We start from the raw sequence: 18,794 nt of genomic DNA, 5'->3' as shown, positions 1-18,794 counted from the left end.
ACTGTAGGAACTACAGTTTGCAGTATATAGGAAGGGGGGAGTGTGTAAAGAATTTAAGTAAAGATTGTATAATACTCAGCTTGAATAGGAAATATCACTGTGAACTTACATTTTCTCTTTGAAAAGGAAATGTTTCCTAACTCTGTACTTTGAAAAGGATCAAAAGTAAAGACAATCCAGTGGCAGTGAGTATCCTTAACACTCAGATTGGGATTTCCTAAGTACCTTTCCCACTAAAGGAACCTCTTTCTAAGATAAATAGGTGATTCCAGGTCTAGGGCAGGAACCGTGAAAGATGGGACATCTTTAACATGGAAGCAAGGAAGCTAAGAAGGACCCCTGGGGTGGAGTCAGAAGGACACAGGAGCCAAAGCTGGGGTAGTTTGAGCATCAAAAAAAAATAATGACTGCAGTGGATTGGAATCAAACCAATGGAAAATAATCCATGAATCCAGAATGATAGTCCAAGCAAGAAAAACCCAGAAAATGAATCGATCACCTTTGCGAGTTGCTAAGACACCGACTTCATTACTCTGAAAAATAAAGGGAAAGAATCCAGCTTTGATCATGCCTTTCTAGGACAAATTGTATTTGAAGATAATCAAATAGTTGATGAGAGAACGTTGTTAATTATGGGGAAATCACAGCTAATAAATGCAAAAGGAATGAAAAATTAGAAAATCAGCATTTTATAACTCCTAATGAGACAGTGGAGCAAGGTGGGGACCATCAATGGTGACAAAATCCATCAAGTAACAGGGTGATGGAAAATTTCCTCGTGGCTAAGTCCGGGTCCAGTCGAACTCAGTCATTGCCACAGAATCTTCCTTCGGGTAAGTGTGACCATTCTCACGGCCTGAATGGGAAGACCATTCCTTTGAGTAGAAGATGAAAGTGTCAAAAGTGTACCTATGTCTTGTCAATTTTTAAAAAATGAAACAGATTTACTAGTGCTTAATAGATGGGCTGATAGTAATCATTACATAATTGATGTATAATGTGCACATACACTGTGGGTGTACTTGGATTGTTTCCTCTTGATGGGATGCACAAGGAAAAGCTTGGAGACCACAGAAGTAGTGTTGTACTTGTAGAATCAGGTCATCGTCAAGTCCGGCTGTCTTATTACGGGATTACCAGTGTTCTGGCAGGCGTGGAGTACAGGGAGAGGCTGGAGAAGGCTGTTTAGAAAGGGCCCAGCAGGAGGGTAAGGAAAGAGAAGAACGCACCCGCACTGTTCCTGAAGCATCTTTAGGAGTAGGGCGTTGAGACGGACACTCCTGACCAGGTTGATGCTGTTGAATATTCAGAGGGCACTTCTCACTTTAAGGCTGCTTGTATTTCTCCTCTAACTCATTTCCTCACTAAGTTGGTAGAATTTCTACAAGCTGAGAAGCCTGGCTTTTCTTCACTCTTTTGCCCCAAATCTCAGAATTTCACTAGAACTACCCTCTCCGTGTATTCTGTTTGCATTTGGGCATTTTTGTGTGTCAGCATAGACTGTTCCCAGCACCTTCCTAAGCAGCTTCTATAGGGACCAACCGAGCGGTCAGACCACAGTAAGGACATTTAACTAGATCTTTTTTTTTTTTTTTTAAACATCTTTATTGGCGTATAATTGCTTTACAATGGTGTGTTAGTTTCTGCTTTATAACAAAGTGAATCAGCTATACATATACATATGTCCCCATATCTCTTCCCTCTTGCGTCTCCCTCCCACCCTCCCTATCCCACCCCTCTAGGTGGTCACACAGCACCGAGCTGATCTCCCTGTGCTATGCGGCTGCTTCCCACTAGCTATCTATTTTACGTTTGGTAGTATATATATGTCTATGCCACTCTCTCACCCTGTCACATCTCACCCCTCTCCCTCCCCATATCCTCAAGTCCATTCTCTAGTAGGTCTGTGTCTTTATTCCTGTCTTGCCACTAGGTTCTTCATGACCTTTATTTTCCCTTAGATTCCATATATATGTGTTAGCATACTGTATTTGTTTTTCTCTTTCTGACTTACTTCACTCTGTATGACAGACTCTAACTCCATCCACCTCACTACAAATACCTCCATTTCATTTCTCTTTTAACTAGATCTTTGAGCGATGGTTTTTTCCAGGAAGCTGAGCTGAGAAGTGCAGTTCTTCCTCCGTCAGGGCAGGCCTCTTGTTCCTTTTCCCGCTTATCCATACTCTAGTGTGGCTTCTGAGCTGGGCACTGAGACCCTCCTCCTGCCCCAGAGCCAGCTCTGAAAAGCTCAGCATGGACCAAGCTCTTCCTCCTCAAAAACCACAGTGCCTTCCCTTTGCCCATGGGGTCAGGTCCAAAGTGCATAGCATAGCTCTCGGGCCCCCTGCCTTCTCTCCCCTACCACAGCCCTCCCCTGGCCTCCCCAACCTCACCAGACAGTCTGCTGGTCTCTGAAGGTGCCACCATGATTCCTCACCACCTTTGCCGCCTTCATATCACCCTGCTAGCAAAATTTTATTTTTCTCTTGAAGTCTCTATTTAAATGACTTCCATCTTTCCAATCAAATTAAAAAAAGAAAAATAACCCTATTATAAAAACAGGGAAAGCCTCCCCAAGGAAAAAGACCCCCATATCCTAATGTAAGCATTATTATCTTTTTCAGGGGTATATTTTTGCATAGTTATAACACACATACTAAAATTTTATATCTGCTTTTTTTCCATTTACTATATCAAAAAATATTTTCAAGGTTCAACTTTTAAAACCATTGTTTCCAAGGCTGTTTTATATAGTCTATCAAGTGGACTTTGTATTTATTTGGGGCACGTTTGCTAATTCTTGTTGAGAATTAATTGTTGCTTTTTCTGGGCTTGCCAGGGACTTGACCCTATATTTAGGCATTATTTCAGTCAACAGCCTTTAATCTGCTGTGCGTACTGCTTTTTCTAAACTCCTGAAGAAGTTTAGAAAAAATAAGGTATTCTCTTATTTTTCTCAGTCTCAAACAAGGTGCATCATACCCCAGTAAAGGAATGAAAGGAATCTGCCCACACAGAAAAATCAAATAGAGAAGACATCTGCCTGTACCATTTACAAGAGAAAATAAAACCCTGAAGTTGGTGTCTTGCACCTTGAATTATCCCGTATTTGGATAGTTCTAATTATCTGCCTGGCACCCTCTTTCACAATTTCGTCAGGCTTATGTAAAAACATCAGTAGTGGGAAAACATCTTCATCTAACTGAGTTTTTTTCCTCTCTTGCCCTGAAGACTGTGGCTGAAAGCACAATAGCAGAGATTACCAGATTCCTCATTCCTAGTTTCAGACAAGCTGCATCTCAGACTTATATTTACCTCCTGTCGTTGAAAAGTTTCCATAACGTTTATTAGTCTGTTTAGCAACCTCACTGTTCATATCACTGTAATAGAACGTTTCCTATTTTCAAGGCAAAGTCTGTTTGTATTGGTTTATTTTTACTTAAGTAATTTTTTAAAACCATTTTTTTTTAATTTATTTATTTATTTATTTATTTATTTATTTATTTATGGCTGTGTTGGGTCTTCGTTTCTGTGCGAGGGCTTTCTCTAGTTGCAGCAAGTGGGGTCCACTCTTCATCGCAGTGCGCGGACCTCTCACTATCGCGGCCTCTCTTGTTGTGGAGCACAGGCTCCAGACGCGCAGGCTCAGTAGTTGTGGCTCACGGGCCTAGTTGCTCCGTGGCATGTGGGATCTTCCCAGACCAGGGCTCGAACCTGTGTCCCCTGCATTGGCAGGCAGATTCTCAACCACTGCGCCACCAGGGAAGCCCAATTTTTACTTAAGTAATTTTTTAGTCCTTTTGAGAATTTGCCTTCTGGGTGCTCATATTGTGTAATTATAGTCCGGGCGGGGAGATGCTCAGTGTTTCTCGATAACATGTAGAAATCTGGGAGCTGTGATAGAGTTGAGTGAGGAACAGATTGGGGATTCTGGAGGCATTAGAGCCTCCCTGTTTCACCTCTATCCCCTTTGCATTTGTTATACCATCTGGCCTCTGATGTTGTGCTTTCTCCCGTAGGCTTTTAGGTCTCCCAGGGTGCCAAGTTCTCTCTGACAGCCAGGCCATTGCAGGTGCTGTTCCTTTGTCCGGAAACCGTGTCCCTCGCTCCCCCTCCAGGGAGGTGTCCTGTCCTCCAAAAGCCTTCCCTCCCTGAGCCTCGCGCCCCTGCTCCTTTCCCCTCCCCCACCCCACACCTGTGTGCCTGCCCGGAGGCCACTTCGCCATCTCCATGAGCATCCTCACTGCTGAGTCCTCAGTCCCTGAAGTTGTAACATCGCTGGTGATAAATATTGGTTGAATTAAGAGTAAAGAACAAAGTAGACCCAACCACAGAATGGAGTTAATGAAAATGTAAGTAACATCGTGACACTCCTGTGCCCACAGTGACGTAGCCTCTCACTGTAGGGAAAGATGTCACCCCAGTTGCCTCAAGGCCTGGAGTGGTCTGGCCCCGCTACCCCCCCACCCCCCCGGCCTCATCTCTTACTACGTGTCCTCTTGGTCACTACTCTCTAGCCTCCTTACTGTTTTTTGGATGGGCCGGGCACACTCCTACCCGAGGACCTTTGCATCGGTTGTTCCATCCTCCAGAACATTGTTCCCTTAGACTTCCATATCCCCTCCTTCAGGTCTTTAACTCAAATGTCACTTCAGTGAGACTAACCCTGACCCCCCTCCCTTTTTTTAAATGCAACTCCTTTCTCCCCCAACTTCTTATACCCCTTCCCTGCTTTCTTTTCCTCTATAACTGTATTATCACTTAGCATTTATACTTCACGGACTTTTGTTTATTTTCTTTTTGTCTCTGCTGGAATCTGAGGGTAGTGTTAGTAGGAGTTTTGTCTGTGTTGTTCATTGCTGAGACTCCAATACCTTGAAGAATGTCTGGCACATAGTAGGCATTCAGAATATACTTATTGATTGAATTAAATTAAATTGAACGATTAGGCCTGTTCTATTTTTAGTCCATGCAACAATGTAGAGAAGCATAAGAAAGGTACAAATCTAAGATTACACTGCAGCACAGGGAACTATATTCAATATCCTGTGATAAACCATAATGGAAAAGAATATTAAAAAAAATGTGTGTGTGTGTGTGTGTGTGCACGTGTGTATGAACCGAATCACTTGGCTGTACAGCAGAAATTAACACAACATTGTAAATCAACTATACTTCAATTAAAAAAAAATCTAAGAGTACAGAAGCTTCTTGAAGCCAGTGAACTCATGTTACTCTCCCTTGTCTTCCCACAGAAATTATTCACATGGTTGGGTTTTCAGGAGTTGTTCAGATCATAATGGTGGTCGTTGTCATTGACATTCTAACTCTTTGAGTTTCTCCAAGGACTTGGGGTTTGCATCCGTGTTTATTTGCATGATCAGATGGGAATAGTGGCTTGTAGACCAAAAATTTTGCCTGACAAAACAGGAATTTTAGAAACAAGCCAGTTCCCTTTCATGCAAATGACAAACATGTTGGCTTCAGCTGAGGATCCATGGCTTCCGTGTACGACTTTATTTTCAGGGCCTGACAAGCAAAGGAGCTATTTGTGATTCAAGCAGCCTTTTTGGCCTTTCACTTGGACCAGGAGGGCTCTTGCCTTTTACATCTGTGCTGACCAGTGAGTAACAGGATCAGCCTTGTAATTCCTTCAGTCTGAGACTCAGCCTTCAGGAGTAATGTTCTTCTGAGGGGTCCATTCCCTCCTAAATTGTTTTTTGACGCTTGAAAAATTTACTCTGGTGTGTCTTCTGTCAACAGTTCAGATGCTCATCTTTTCAACTCAACTGTACATGATAGTTTCCCCAGCCTGTATCCCAGCCTCCTGTCTCTCAAAGAGCCTAGCATCATTACCATTTGGGAAACAAAATCAATTTTGACGAAATTTGAAGCAAAACATCACTATGTGCACTTTTTTAAATCAGATGACTACTTGTGTGATGTAGCTATTTTTCAGTAGAGTTTTTTTCTGTCAGGTAGGTTTCGTCATCACCAGAATCAGCATCAAAATTGTGAATGCCGTGAATGACAGCAGCCAGTATTCTTCCCTGTTTTGTTATGAAATTTTTGAAATATAAAAAAATGGAAAGAAATGTAAAATAGAAACCCAAAGCCTAGACTCCACAGTTAACAGTTTGCTTTATTTGTTCTATGACCTATCCATCTATATGTCTATCTTCTCCCCATCCATCAATCCAATTTTTTTTCCTTTTATGCATAAAAGAACACTTAACCCTTAGATGTTTCAGCATGACATCATTAACTAGAGTTCAGTATTGGTCACCAAATTGTGTTTTGTTTTGTTTTTTTATGTACAAAACTGAATTATTTTATTTGTTTAATTGTTTACTGTCTTCCTCCCTGGCTGAATATAAGCTGCATGAAGGGAGCTTCACCCATGCTTATCTTGTTCACTGGCATATCCTTAACTCCTAAGTTGTTGCCTGGCTCATAGTAAGTGCTCAGTAAACGTGCCGAACGTTGAATGAATGATGATACTGAGAAACCTGTGATGTTAGAATTTTAAAAGCCTAGATCACTGATTTGTTTCCCTTCTTGCCAACATCTACTTTGTGACCTAGATAAAAAGATATGCTCATTTATCTATTTAATAAATATTTATTGAACATCTATACTACACCAGGCCTGAGCTAGGTTCTAGGATAGAGTGGTGAGCTGCCTTAGCTAATGATGAATCCTGAGAAGAATGGGCTTTGGTTTGGGAGCTTGTGTGCAAAGAACATGATGCTGGAAGTAATTCAGGCATGACCTCTGCTGCCTAGCAACAGAGCTCTGCCTACAAAGTCAGTCACACCAGGTAATGAAGCATTCATCATTGACTTAATCAGTCGTTCATTCAAAAAATATTTTCTCAGTTCCTACTATGCTCTGGGCTCCTGGAAGTCGGAGACACATAAAACGTGGCTCAGTCCTCAAGGAGCATATGGTCATAAGTGGAGACAGTGACGTGTGATAAGGACTAACTCTTCGTGGTCTAAGAGAGCAGAAGAAGGGTACTCATCTCAGTCTTAGGGAGTCAGGGAACCCTTCAACTAAGAGGCGATGAGAGCTGAGACTTAAACGCAGGAGGAAGTGATAGACATGCCAGACACATGCCAGCATGAGATAAGATGGAAAAACACGGCATTAAAAACCCCGGGTAGGTCATGAAGAAGAGATACCCGTGGAAGGGTGTCCTGGAATGACAGGTATACTTGGGCGCTGCTTCCCCCTGAGGGAAGTGAAGCTTTTCAGCAGGAAACTGCCATAGTCACATATTTGTTTCAAAGAATACCTTGTCAGGCAACACAAAGGATGGATTGGAGTTAGGAGGCAGTGAGAACGGGACGAAGGGGCAAGGCTGGAGGTGTGGAGATACTCGGAAATCCCCTGCAGGGTTTATGCGGGTGCAGTGATGTTCGATAGTCATTGATTTAGATAGTCAAGAATTGGAAACATCCTAAAGTGGTAGGGTGTATTAGACAGGATTTCGGTCAAACTGGCTTGGTCACAAGGGTTTGTTGGCTCTTGTCACTGGGAATTGTTAAAACCGGCTTTAGGCAGAGCTGGATTCAGGGCTTGGAGGATCTCTTTACTCTCCCTATCTCGGCTTTGCATGTCTCTGGCTTGGCATCATTCTCAGGCAGGCTCTCCTCACATGGGCGCGGAGATGACGTTTGCAGCTCTAGACTTCTACCCTGCCAGCTGAGTAACCGTAGCAGCAAGATGTTGACTCCAAAAGTAGCGCGCTCACCATGGAGCAACTCCGGTAGGCGGGACTTGGATGGTAAACCCATCTTTCAAGTGAGCCTTGGTCAAGTCGAGTCCTGTGGATCATGTGCCCATCCTTGGAGGCATGGGGAGTGGGGGACATAAGAGGTCAGGATTGGCACCAGTTCAAGCCCCCCGAATGGAACAGAATTGCATGGCTGGTGTGGGAAGTGCAGTTAGTTCCACTAAGTGATGCTGGCAGACCAGAACCATGGGCATTCCATCTTGAGGGGGTGAGTCTAGGCACTGAGGTATTGTGCTGCTTTAACAAGTGGTGATGAGCCATGGTTATTACCCCAGAAAGATACCTGTAGCACTTGGTGTAAGAGAAAAAAGAAATTCACAAAAGATCCAATTTTGTAAGACCCAATTTTGGTTTGAGGATTGAAAAGGATCCATGAGTCTAGAAAAAAGGAGCCTAATAGTGGTTATTTCTAGGTGGTAAAATGATGGGCGACATCATTCTTTCTTTATACTATCTTTCTCTCTTGTCTGAAAAAAAGTTATACACTGAGAATGTGTTTCTAGTATAACTAGGAAAACCGTTTCGATTTAAAGAAAAACTTATCTATTGAAGTTCTGACAAGATTTGATGAGGTCAGAACTAGGAAAGGTGAAGAGGAGAGAAGGGGGTGATGGCTTTTGAGAAGCTGACCTCCCCTGGACTTGGTGAATTGGATGGCTGTGAGGCTGCAGAGGGAGCCCAACTGGCTCTGCAGTTTCTGCCCTTGGTGACTAGGTGGCATGGGGGTCCCCAACACTGCAGGGCCAGCCGTGGTTAAAGGCTGGCAGACATCTGTTAGAATGAATTTTGTACTTCTTAAGAGATGTTTAGAACTAACTGGTTGAAAAATCAGACCTAGGAGAATTTATGCTGTTGAAAGAAGGCTCAGTTTGACTTAATAAAAATTGTGAGTTACATTTCAAACGAGGACATTATAACTGCTTGGTAGATATAGTGTATACCTGATTTATTAAGTAGTTGGTAAGCTCCATGAAGACAGAAACTCATCTTTATGTTGTAGTTCCTCAATACCTAGCATATAAATGTGGTTCATAGAAAGAGCGCTCTGAAATGTTTGTCACTGAATGAACTATTCCAGCTAAACTAACAGTAATTCTTAAAAGAAGTCATTGCAGGAGTCAGCTCAGGAGACTCACCAACCTGATTTGGTTTGTAATCATTTGTAAATAGGTGCTTTCCAAGTACTTAAAATAATGCTTTTCTTAATAAGAAAAAAATGTCCTAAAATCCTTTAAAGATCATTACTCATGTTTAGGAAATCCCTTCCAGTTCGTACCATGTAGAAAAAATCAGCTTCCTTCCACATACATATAATATAAGTTGCTCAAGAAGCTGAGGAAAGTCCCTCTTTCTCTCTCTCTCTCTCTCTCTCTCTCTCTCTCTCTCTCTCTCTCTCTCTCTATATATATATATATATATATATATATATGTGTGTGTGTGTGTGTGTGTGTGTGTGTGTCATGTGTATTTTGGTCTACCTTACAATATTATTTTCCTCCAAAGCATGTTTACCACTCTGGTTCACAGAGTCCAGAAAATAAAATATTTGGACTCTGAAGCTGTATATTAAAGTGCTTTAAGGAGCTTGGGCTCTGGAAACAGCTGGTCTGGCTCTGAATCCCAACGTTGCCATTTCCTGGCATGTCAACTTGGGTAGTTTAAGTAACTCTCTCTTTTCTCATCTGTACAAACATGTTGTAAGGTTGTCATGAAGATATAATGAAATGGTCACTATAAAGCACTCAGATTGTCAGTTATCTAAAAAAAATCACATTTGTTTACCACCTGGGTTGGAGTGGTTTCCAAAAGTACAAGATTTCCTGTGTCTCATTTATGATGGGATTTCTTTGATTTACCTTGAAATGTAAATACCTTCGCTTTGAATACCCTTCGCACAGCTGAAGTCTGTGTTCCCATCTGAAGGCAAAACAAAAGACAAAGCTTGGCCTGAGGGTAGATCTCCACAGAAAGGTCCTTTCAGATCCATCAGCCTGTACTTTCGGCTTTTGGTTTATTATAAGCAACTTTAGGAAGGCCTGTGTTCAGACCAGGGCTCGTGATGGGGGTGACGCCAGGAAGGCACCCAGCTGCTGGCCAGCCCCTTGGGAGCGATGCACGCCTGCTCTGTGGTTACTTCCGAATCACCTGCCGGCCGAGTCTCAGCTGAGCATCCCCTCGTGTTACAGGCAGTCGGTGTCCTGTGGGTCCAGTGTGGCCGGGGAAGAGACATGCCTGGCCTGCCTGCTGCTCCTGAGATGTGGCAGTGCGTTTCTAAGTGCTACCTCCGTTTTTCCTTAAGTCTCACCTGAGCTTCTTAAACTGCTACTGCAGGTTGTTGGTCCCCAAGTTTAATACTGCAGACGAGAGAGAGAGGAGTTGAAATAAGGTGTGGGGATGAAAACTTAGAGGAGAGCTTGTATGTGTAATTTGTTCCTCATACAGTGTCCAAATAGTCAGTTTAGTACCAAATGATAGTCATAAAATGGTAAAACCTCACCATTCCCCACAAGTTTTTTATTATTTATTTCTCCCTCCCTCCCTCCCTCCTTCCCTCCCTCCCTCCCTCCCTCCCTCCCTCCCTCCCTCCTTCCCTCCCCCCTCCCTCCCCCCTCCCTCCCCCCTCCCTCCCCCCTCCCTCCCCCCTCCCTCCTTCCCTCCCCCCCTCCTTCCCTCCCCCCTCCCCTCCCCCCTCCCCCTCCCCTCCCCCTCCCCTCCCCCCTCCCCCCTCCCCTCCCCCCTCCCCCCTCCCCTCCCCCCTCCCCCTCCCCTCCCCCTCCCCTCCCCCCTCCCCCTCCCCTCCCCCCTCCCCCTCCCCTCCCCCCTCCCCCTCCCCCTCCCCTCCCTCCCCCTCCCCCTCCCCCTCTCCCCCTCCCCTCCCTCCTCCCTCCTCCCTCCCCCTCCCCTCCCTCCCCCTCCCCCTCTCCCCCTCCCCTCCCTCCTCCCTCCTCCCTCCCCCTCCCCTCCCTCCTCCCTCCTCCCTCCTCCCTCCCTCCTCCCTCCTTCCCTTCTTCCCTCCCTCCCCCCTCCTTCCCTCCCTCCCCCCTCCTTCCCTCCCTCCCCCTCCTTCCCTCCCTCCCCCCTCCTTCCCTCCCTCCCTCCTTCCCTTCCCCCTCCCTCCTTCCCTTCCCCCTCCCTCCCTCCCTTCCCCTCCCTCCTTCCTTCCTTCCCTCCTTCCTTCCTTCCCTCCTTCCTTCCTTCCCTCCTTCCTTCCTTCCTTCCTTCCTTCCTTCCATCCACGCCAGGTCTTAGTTGCAGCATGTGGAATCTAGTTCCTCACCAGGGATCGAACCCAGGCCCCCTGCACTGGGAGTGCAGAGTCTTAGCCACTGGACCACCAGGGAAGTCCCACCCCACAAGTTTTTTGAGTAGATTATTTACTGCCTCTCCCTCTCATTGTTCAAGCTGTGGGGAACCTTTGACACAAAAATATAAACAGATACGAGTTTTTTTTTCTTTTTTGGGTCTTGATGATCATTTTATTTTTGAACATACCTTAGTATATGATGTATTTTTCTAACCTGTTAAGTGTTTCAGATGCTAGATTATTTCCTTTTTTAAGACGGGCCCACCTAGAGACTAGATAACTTGAACTGCAGAAACGAGTATCTAAAGCCTGGTGCTTTAGATAAATTTTCTGAAGATAAAACCACGATTTCAGAGTTTAAAGTGTCAGATTCTATTTCAGAATTTCTACGATGAACCAGAAGTTTAAAAAAGAGATTTTTTTGAGCTGCCTTATCGACATTTCAAGTGCACGCAGGCTCTCTTCCCCTCCCCCCAGACCCCTTCAAACCCCCTTCCCTCCATCTCCTCCAAAAGGAAAAAATGAAAGCAACCATTGCCTCTTGTTGGCAGTAGAACTTATTCAGTAATTTACTTTCCAGCCAACTGCAGCCATTGCCATTGCCTCTGGGCACTTGTTCAAAAATGCCGAAATGAAATAACAGATTGGCCAGACCACACACGACTCCCCAGTCACAGCCCTATTATCTCCTCGTCTGTCACCCCCATTAGGCAGCAGCCTGGGAGACGGGATGGTGGTCACGAGTACTTAGGCAGCTCGTTCACGTCCACAGCTCACGGCTCTCCGCCCGGCTTCCTGGTTCATCTTCCCGCGGGTGCATGAGTGGGGCCCGGACCTTCAGATCCCTAGAGCATCTTTAAGGGCTTCTGTCCCTGCTTCCCACCTGGGAGAGTCCTGAGAAAACCAAAACAAGACACAGGAACCAGCTTCCTCCGGTTGTCCGTTGTCGACCACCCACCGGTGAATGAATAGGGCACGGGCAGCGCTGTGTGGATTTCACTGACTATCCAGTCTCTCTCCACTTAAGTTATTTTTAGTTGTTCTATTAAGGTCAGAGTCGAGCCGAGCAGTTACTTCATTTCATATTGTGAGGCCTCTGCAGGCTTGGTCATCTCCTGCAAAGCAGATTTCTCTGGCAAGATGACTGGATAGGAGAGGAGGGTCTGTGTTTCCTTGAGAAAGACTCATTTTCTGATTGTGGCCTTCTGGTGAAATTCCTTTTTAAAATTATAGGCACAAGATGTTTGTGAAGGGTATGGGCTTGCTTTCTCCCTTGGTCAAGTGTTAAAATAGAGAAGTTTAGAACTCAAGGGAGGAGCGATCCAAAGGAAAATGCCTCTTCTCTTCCAGAGTAGTCTATCCTGGAGGCTGGACGTGGTTCCTTAGGGTGGTTGGCTTTTGTGGAGGGGGGGGTTCCCATCCCATTGAGCTTCACCTTTTATTCTGTCTTCGTCCCATCCATCCGTTCAGTACACAGCCCCAGAATTACATCTGTCATTAGTGAGTGATTCTTGGAGGAGGTGCAGGGTTGGGGTTTTTCCCCCCAAATCCCCTTTTGCCCTACTGGATGGTGAACACGCAGCTGGAGTAGATGAGAGCAGCAGGGTCCACTGGCCCTATTGAGGACCATGGATTCAGCCCTGCTCCCTACAGATTTCCGGCCACTAGTTGGTAAAACCTGGACGAGGGAGACAGTAGCCTTGGGCTGAGCAAACAGGAAGGAGGGGAGAACCCAGCTGAATGGTTTTTAAACAGATGGACTTTCCACTGAAAAAAGCAGGATTGGGCTTGGGTTAATCCATCCTGGAGAGGATTGTTCTCCGTGAAGGTTGAGCTGGGGCTGGGTGGGAGCAGGCCACCCCTCGCTCCTCCCAGGTAAGAGAACAGGGTGAAATGAAAACATTTAAATATGTTTGAGACAGCTTACATGACATTTATAATTGTTGGTGTTTCTTCTTGCCGATTGAACCCTAACTGCCCTGTCCCGTCCTTTCCACACCAGCTCACACGCCAGACAACAGCTTCCTGGGGTTCGTGGTCGAGCAGCACCTGAACTCCAGCGATATCCACCACATTAACGAAATCAAGAGGCAGAACCAGTCCCTTGTGTACGGCAAAGTGGATAGCTTCTGGAAGGTGAGTCAGTCTGTGCGTGCCTCTCGCTCTGAAAAGAAGCTTGTTGCGTAATTTAACTTTGATCCAGGGAGTAATCAAGCCAAGTGCCCACGGCTTGACGGGGTCTGCTTAGAAGTAAAACAGAACATGCAGGGATTTGGGCTGATCGGCGTTTGGGGGTCTGATAAAGGCTGTATGTACCTGTTCATCTGTACAGTGGCTGCAGAGCGGTGGCCCTCACTCTTTGCATTTTGGAAGTGATGCATTCCGGCTCCTTTCCCATCCTCTGCTTGCTTTCAGAAGCCAGGGCCTCACAGGGGCTTGATACCTTTCTGGAGCAAAGCATTGCACAAGGAGACCCTTTGCCAAGTGACTCATTTCCTCTGCCCTCTGTGAAGTGGTTTGTAAAGGGAGGCAGCTCCCTTTGCCTGGGGAGGGCAGTGGCCCTTGCATCCTCTTGGCTGTGGTGAGTGCTGTGGTCGGTACTCTGCTACGTGGGAAAGGGAGATGCCTGCCTGGGTTGGCCACAGGCAGTTTACATGGGGACATCTTGGTTGAAACAACATTCTTGGCCACAGGCTGAGCCAGGTTTTCCAAGAACACTGGACTGTTTGGAGGGCCCCTTGGTCCTCCTGGGTTATTTATTTCCAGGCCCCATCTGAGGAAGGTATGAGAGAAGAGGAACCGGATTGGGGCCTGACCTGTTGACATGGCATGCAAGTCTTTTTATAAGGAAAGTCCGCCTTAGTATGCAAATTTTGCAGTATTTTGGAGGACGTGTTTGTACAAGATGGAACAGTCTCCAGGACTTTGAAAACGTGCCTCTTCCTAAATATAAAAGTTAATCACTTTCTGGAATGCTCAGGAACTGTGCTCATGTTACCCTGTCTCCCTTACTTAGGAAGTTAGAAATCTGATCACTGAGAGAGCACACATGATGTGCAGGTGAAGGATTCCCTGTTCTTGGTTTTCTGACCCTGTGTTCAGAAAAGGGAAAACATTGCCACCCCCTTTGCAGTTCTAAAATGCTAACTATGTGGAAGGGACAACACATCAGCCTGTTTCCAGGGAAGCTGATTTATTTCCGGGGAAGCTGATTTATTTCCGGGGAAGCTGATTTATTTCCAGGGAAGCTGATTTATTTCCGGGGAAGCTGATTTATCTCCAGATAACTGTCTTTGCTATAAACAGCTAGAATCCTGTCTTAGTTCAGTACAGTGGTTCTCCACTGGGGACAGTTTTACCCTCCAGGGGACATCTGGCAATGTCTAGGGACAATGTTGGTTGTCATGATCGAGGTCAGGGGACCCTGGCATCTACTGGGTAGAGGTCAGGCATGCTGCTAAACATCTGCTGCACAGGCCAGCCCCACAGCAGAGAATTATCTGGCCCAAAATATCAGTAGTGCCAAGCCTGAGAAACTAGGGCTGGTTAATAAGATTTATTTCCCAATGTATTATTCCACATTTTCTCCTCTCAAGTAGAATAAAATCAGTTGAGATTATAAATGGTTATTTAAGATGTTCCCATGAATTTATATATCTTTGCTTCCTTTGTGTCAAAATCAGCCCTGTGTGAACAGAGCATTTTTCAGCTGACATTCAGGTGAACTTGGGTTGAAAAGGGCACATTGGATGTTCTCATTCTCAGCTCCGTTGTAAAGAGAATGGATCATGGCGCTGGTTTTAGGAAGACTTGGGCTCTTAAAAAAAAAACATTGTAACTCCCTTCTCCCTCCTGTACCTGTTCAAAAAAACTAGTTTGCATGTCCACGTGGACTTGACCTTGAAATTATACACTTCTGTTTTGGACCCAAGTGCAGCTTCTTCCTAGGTGCTTCTGGCAGCTTTTTCAGTTTCCCTAGAAAAATAAAACACTAAATTGGTTCTGAAGGCGTTTTGGACAAAGTAATGCTGCCAGTAAAAGGATGATTTTCTAGATGCCAGTCAGAATCCCAAAAGTAGTAACCGTGTTGGCCCAGTGGTTTAGGGTTGGAAATCCCTCCAAAACCCCACAGGTGACCTGACCTTCCCCATGCTGTGCATCACTCAAGTATTACCAAAGACTGAGTAAGTGGTGAGTCTACATGAGAATTTGTTTGAATACCAAAAATCTGGGGTGTTGTTTCCATTTTAATACATTATTATTACCCAGCATTCTTTGATGCGAAAGACCCCAAAAGATGAAAAATCCTGTAAAGTTTTCACATAAATTCAGGACATCATCTCAGACTTTTGAACACAGCACAGTATATGAGAGTTTAGTTTCTTTCTTCAAAACTTCCCCATCCCGTAGTACCTAGTGCATAGAAATCAGTCACGTTCAACACTGACTTTAGCTAGCAGGAAGGTTGGTGTATTTTTTTCCAATCTTTTGCCCCATTCTCTCCTCCCACCCCACCAGACGTCCTTGGGAAGGGGAACAAGGCTGTCAGTCCTGGGAGGTTTGGGATTGCAGCGGGGGCACGTGGGCTGGCACAGCTTTGGACCAGATGATTTGGGTGGTCCTCCCTCACCCTCAGGTTCTAGGGCTCACTGAAATTCTGAAGACAGCTGCTATGCTATCACTCCTACTCCACTTCCTCCCCACCTGCCGAGGCACGTGATTGGGGAATGCCACCCCATGACCCCTCCACCTTTCGCCGATTGGCCCAGGGGGTTGTCCTCTGACCCAAGGCAGAAGGACATTGGTGGTTGGCTACCGTGATTCTGGCTCAGAAAGCCAAGCTAGATCAATGGGATTCTTCACTTGACATTGGAAAGTAGGAGGGCAGTGAGCCGTGGGTGCAGAAGTCAAAAGGATGTGTCCAGAGGTGCGATGAGACCCAAAAGCCTTCCAGGAGTCCAGTGATGAGGAAGCAGGACTGATTTGGAAAGGAGAGAGGGTGTTGTTGAGAGGATGATGCAGCAGAACCACAGGGAGGAGAGGTACCACCGTGAGAAATGTGGGGTGCTTTGCAGGGGCCGGGTAGGAAGGCAGACAGACAGAAACCACCCACGCAGCCTGGAGAGAGAGAGAGAGTAGTTGCTGGAGTTTCTGGAAGCTTTCTTTTTCCAGATCATACATGTCTATCACACTCTGTTCCCTTCTAATATCCTGAGTTGTTTCTGTTCCTTGTAGTCATATGAAGGGTGTCTTCTAAAATATGTCTTCCCTGCCTTCCAAGTGCCTATCAAGAAATACAGTCTGTTAAATATACAGGCTAAGGAGGCGTGGGCTAACTCTTCAGCTCCCCCCACTGGCCCCCAGTTCATGGCTGAGGTACCCTATGGTCTTGTCCTCATGTTATAATACATAGTGGAGAGGTGGCTGGGAGAGACGGGACCTCGCTGTCTGATTCCAGAACCCAAAGATGCCTACTTAGGAAGCATCATTACCCAAGACCCTTAGCATCAAATGGGACGGCATACAGCCTGATTCCAAGTACAAATCTCTTTCTTAGCCCGATAGCCCACAGTTCTAGGTTCTCCCTGTCTACCCTGCTGCAGTCTGGTCATTGGCATCAGCTAACACATGTGTCTAGAAGGAGAGAAGTCTGTCCAGTGTGGCCAAATTCAAAGTCCTTCAACATCCTGTTACCTTAAGTCATCAGGGAGTGAAAAATTAGGCAATTTTGTAAAAATAAGGGATTTTGAAAACTGTAGAAATTAGAAGTAATTGAAATCTTGCTTAACTGTATTCTTTATTTCCATGTTTCTTTAAAAAAAAGTATCCTGAGCACAACTGACGCTTCTGTTGATGGTGGGTGAGCATTTTACATATTTATGATCCCACCATGATGTTCTTATTACTTCTTGATACACACCTGCTGCTAAAGTAACTGTTCTGAAGGCCTTGCTTTGAGCCCCTCCAGGGAATAAGCATAGCTGCTGAACCACAAGCTGGAGTTCCAAGGTTAGCCTGCAATTCACCAGTGTGAGAGGTAATTAACCACTTTGAGCCTTAGATGCCTGACCTGGGAAATGGGAGCAGTAACAAGTACCAGGTAGAGCGGGGCTTCTCAGCCTTCATAGTGCATAGGAGTCACCTGGGATCTTGTTAGAAGCTGCTAACTCTGATTTAGACCTTCTGGGGCGGGGCCGAGATCCCGCATTTCTTGAAAGCACCCAGGTGAGGCACAGGTGATGCTGATTGAAGCACAAGGCCTTGGGATGTTTGGGCGTGTGGAGAGTGCTTGGCCCTGAGTAGCTGGCCAATCAGTGAGTAAATCATCCCTTTTCTCTCTTTACTTTGGCCTTCCTGCTCCTCCTGTGAGGCTGCCAGCTGTTATGTTACTTTTTACTCCTATAGTGCCTGATTCCAGGCACCCCCCCAAGTCTCACTTCCCACTAAGCACATTTCTGTACATTTGCAAACATTGCTACTGCTAGTCTCTGGTGCCTGGCCCCTTCGAGGGGGGCAGACCTGTGGTGAGTAGTAGGCCCGGTGTCTTCCTGGTCATCTGCCGTCCTGGTGTGTACAGTTGGTGCCTACTGGGCAGTAGGGTGTAGTGGTCAAGAACACAGACGTGGGTTCAAATCCTGCCTCTGCCACCTCTGCCTGATCTTGGGCAAGTTGCTTAACTTCACTTGGCCTCATTTTTCCTGGGGATGATGGCAATAGGGTTTCTGTAGTGATTAAATGCAGTAATATGTGTAAAGTGCTTAGAAAATGGCCTGGCACAGAGTAAGTCTAAATAAACGTTTGCTGCTATTATTAATATCATTATTGGGGTCAGATTGGAAACATAGTGAGAATTGATGGGGATGTGAGATTGGGGGTTGCAGGGTAGAGCCTGTGGGGAGCTGGCGAATACAAGCCTGCGCCCAGACATTCAGATTCCAATTTTGAAACTCTGGCCCCTGAGTGAAATCTCTTTGTAAATAAAGTTTTATTGGGACATAGCCACACCTGTCCATCGCCCATGGCTGCTTTTGCACTAAAGTGGCAGAGTTGTATAGTTGTGATAGACACTGTAGGACCAGCAAAGCTTAAAATGTTTATTATCTGGCCCTCTATAGAAGAAGTTTGCTGACCCCTGAATTACACCGTGTCCCACGTAAACCAAGTCTCTCTGGGAGGACACATTTGGCCAACAGTCCCTGTTGGATCTCATCAGGGGTCTTTTTAGCTTGTTTTGGGGGTTCTTGGTTATGTTCTGTATAATTCAGGCCGATGGATAAGAAATCCATGGAAAATGAAGTGTGATTTTACTAAAATCTCTGTTACTATAAAGACAGAGGCCCCAGCCTTGGGCCTGGCACCTCTTAATAGTAGGCAATCAGCAAAGGCTACCGCTTATTCGACAACTAACGCGTTGATAATAAAAGAGAGCCTTATTAGTGCGGTGTTTACGCGTCTCTGGGCCTTTCACAGCCATCATTTAGGGAGGTGCATGATGATTCCTTCCGAGGAAGCAAGGGCAGCTGTTACCTCCTTCACCATGCTGCTTTCTAGAGGAGAAACCGACTCGAGGAGATGGAGGGACTTGGCCGAGGTTCTGCAGCCCATGGCATGACAAATCCAGAACCAGGATCAAGGTTCTGGCCCCCACCCCTCTTGGAAAGTTGCCTCCCTGCTGCCACTTGCTGGAGG

At 45.8% G+C, this 18,794-nt stretch overlaps 1 protein-coding gene across 9 annotated transcripts in view; it reads left to right on the top strand.

Annotated features, from left to right (window-relative positions):
- The window catches only part of MGAT5 (alpha-1,6-mannosylglycoprotein 6-beta-N-acetylglucosaminyltransferase), a 368,150-nt gene that overhangs the window by 254,258 nt on the left and 95,098 nt on the right, over positions 1-18,794 (top strand). For all 9 annotated transcript variants that reach the window (XM_082397885.1, XM_082397881.1, XM_082397884.1 and 6 more), the window contains one exon: positions 13,108-13,241. In XM_082397885.1, the coding sequence (XP_082254011.1) occupies positions 13,108-13,241 (134 nt within the window). The remainder of the gene's footprint in view (positions 1-13,107; positions 13,242-18,794) is intronic.

The sequence above is a fragment of the Balaenoptera borealis genome, assembly GCF_965194805.1.
Source record: "Balaenoptera borealis genome assembly, chromosome: 6".
NCBI lineage: Eukaryota > Metazoa > Chordata > Mammalia > Artiodactyla > Balaenopteridae > Balaenoptera > Balaenoptera borealis.
Note: the sequence above shows the minus strand (reverse complement) of the source record. Positions and strands in the feature narration are given on the sequence as shown.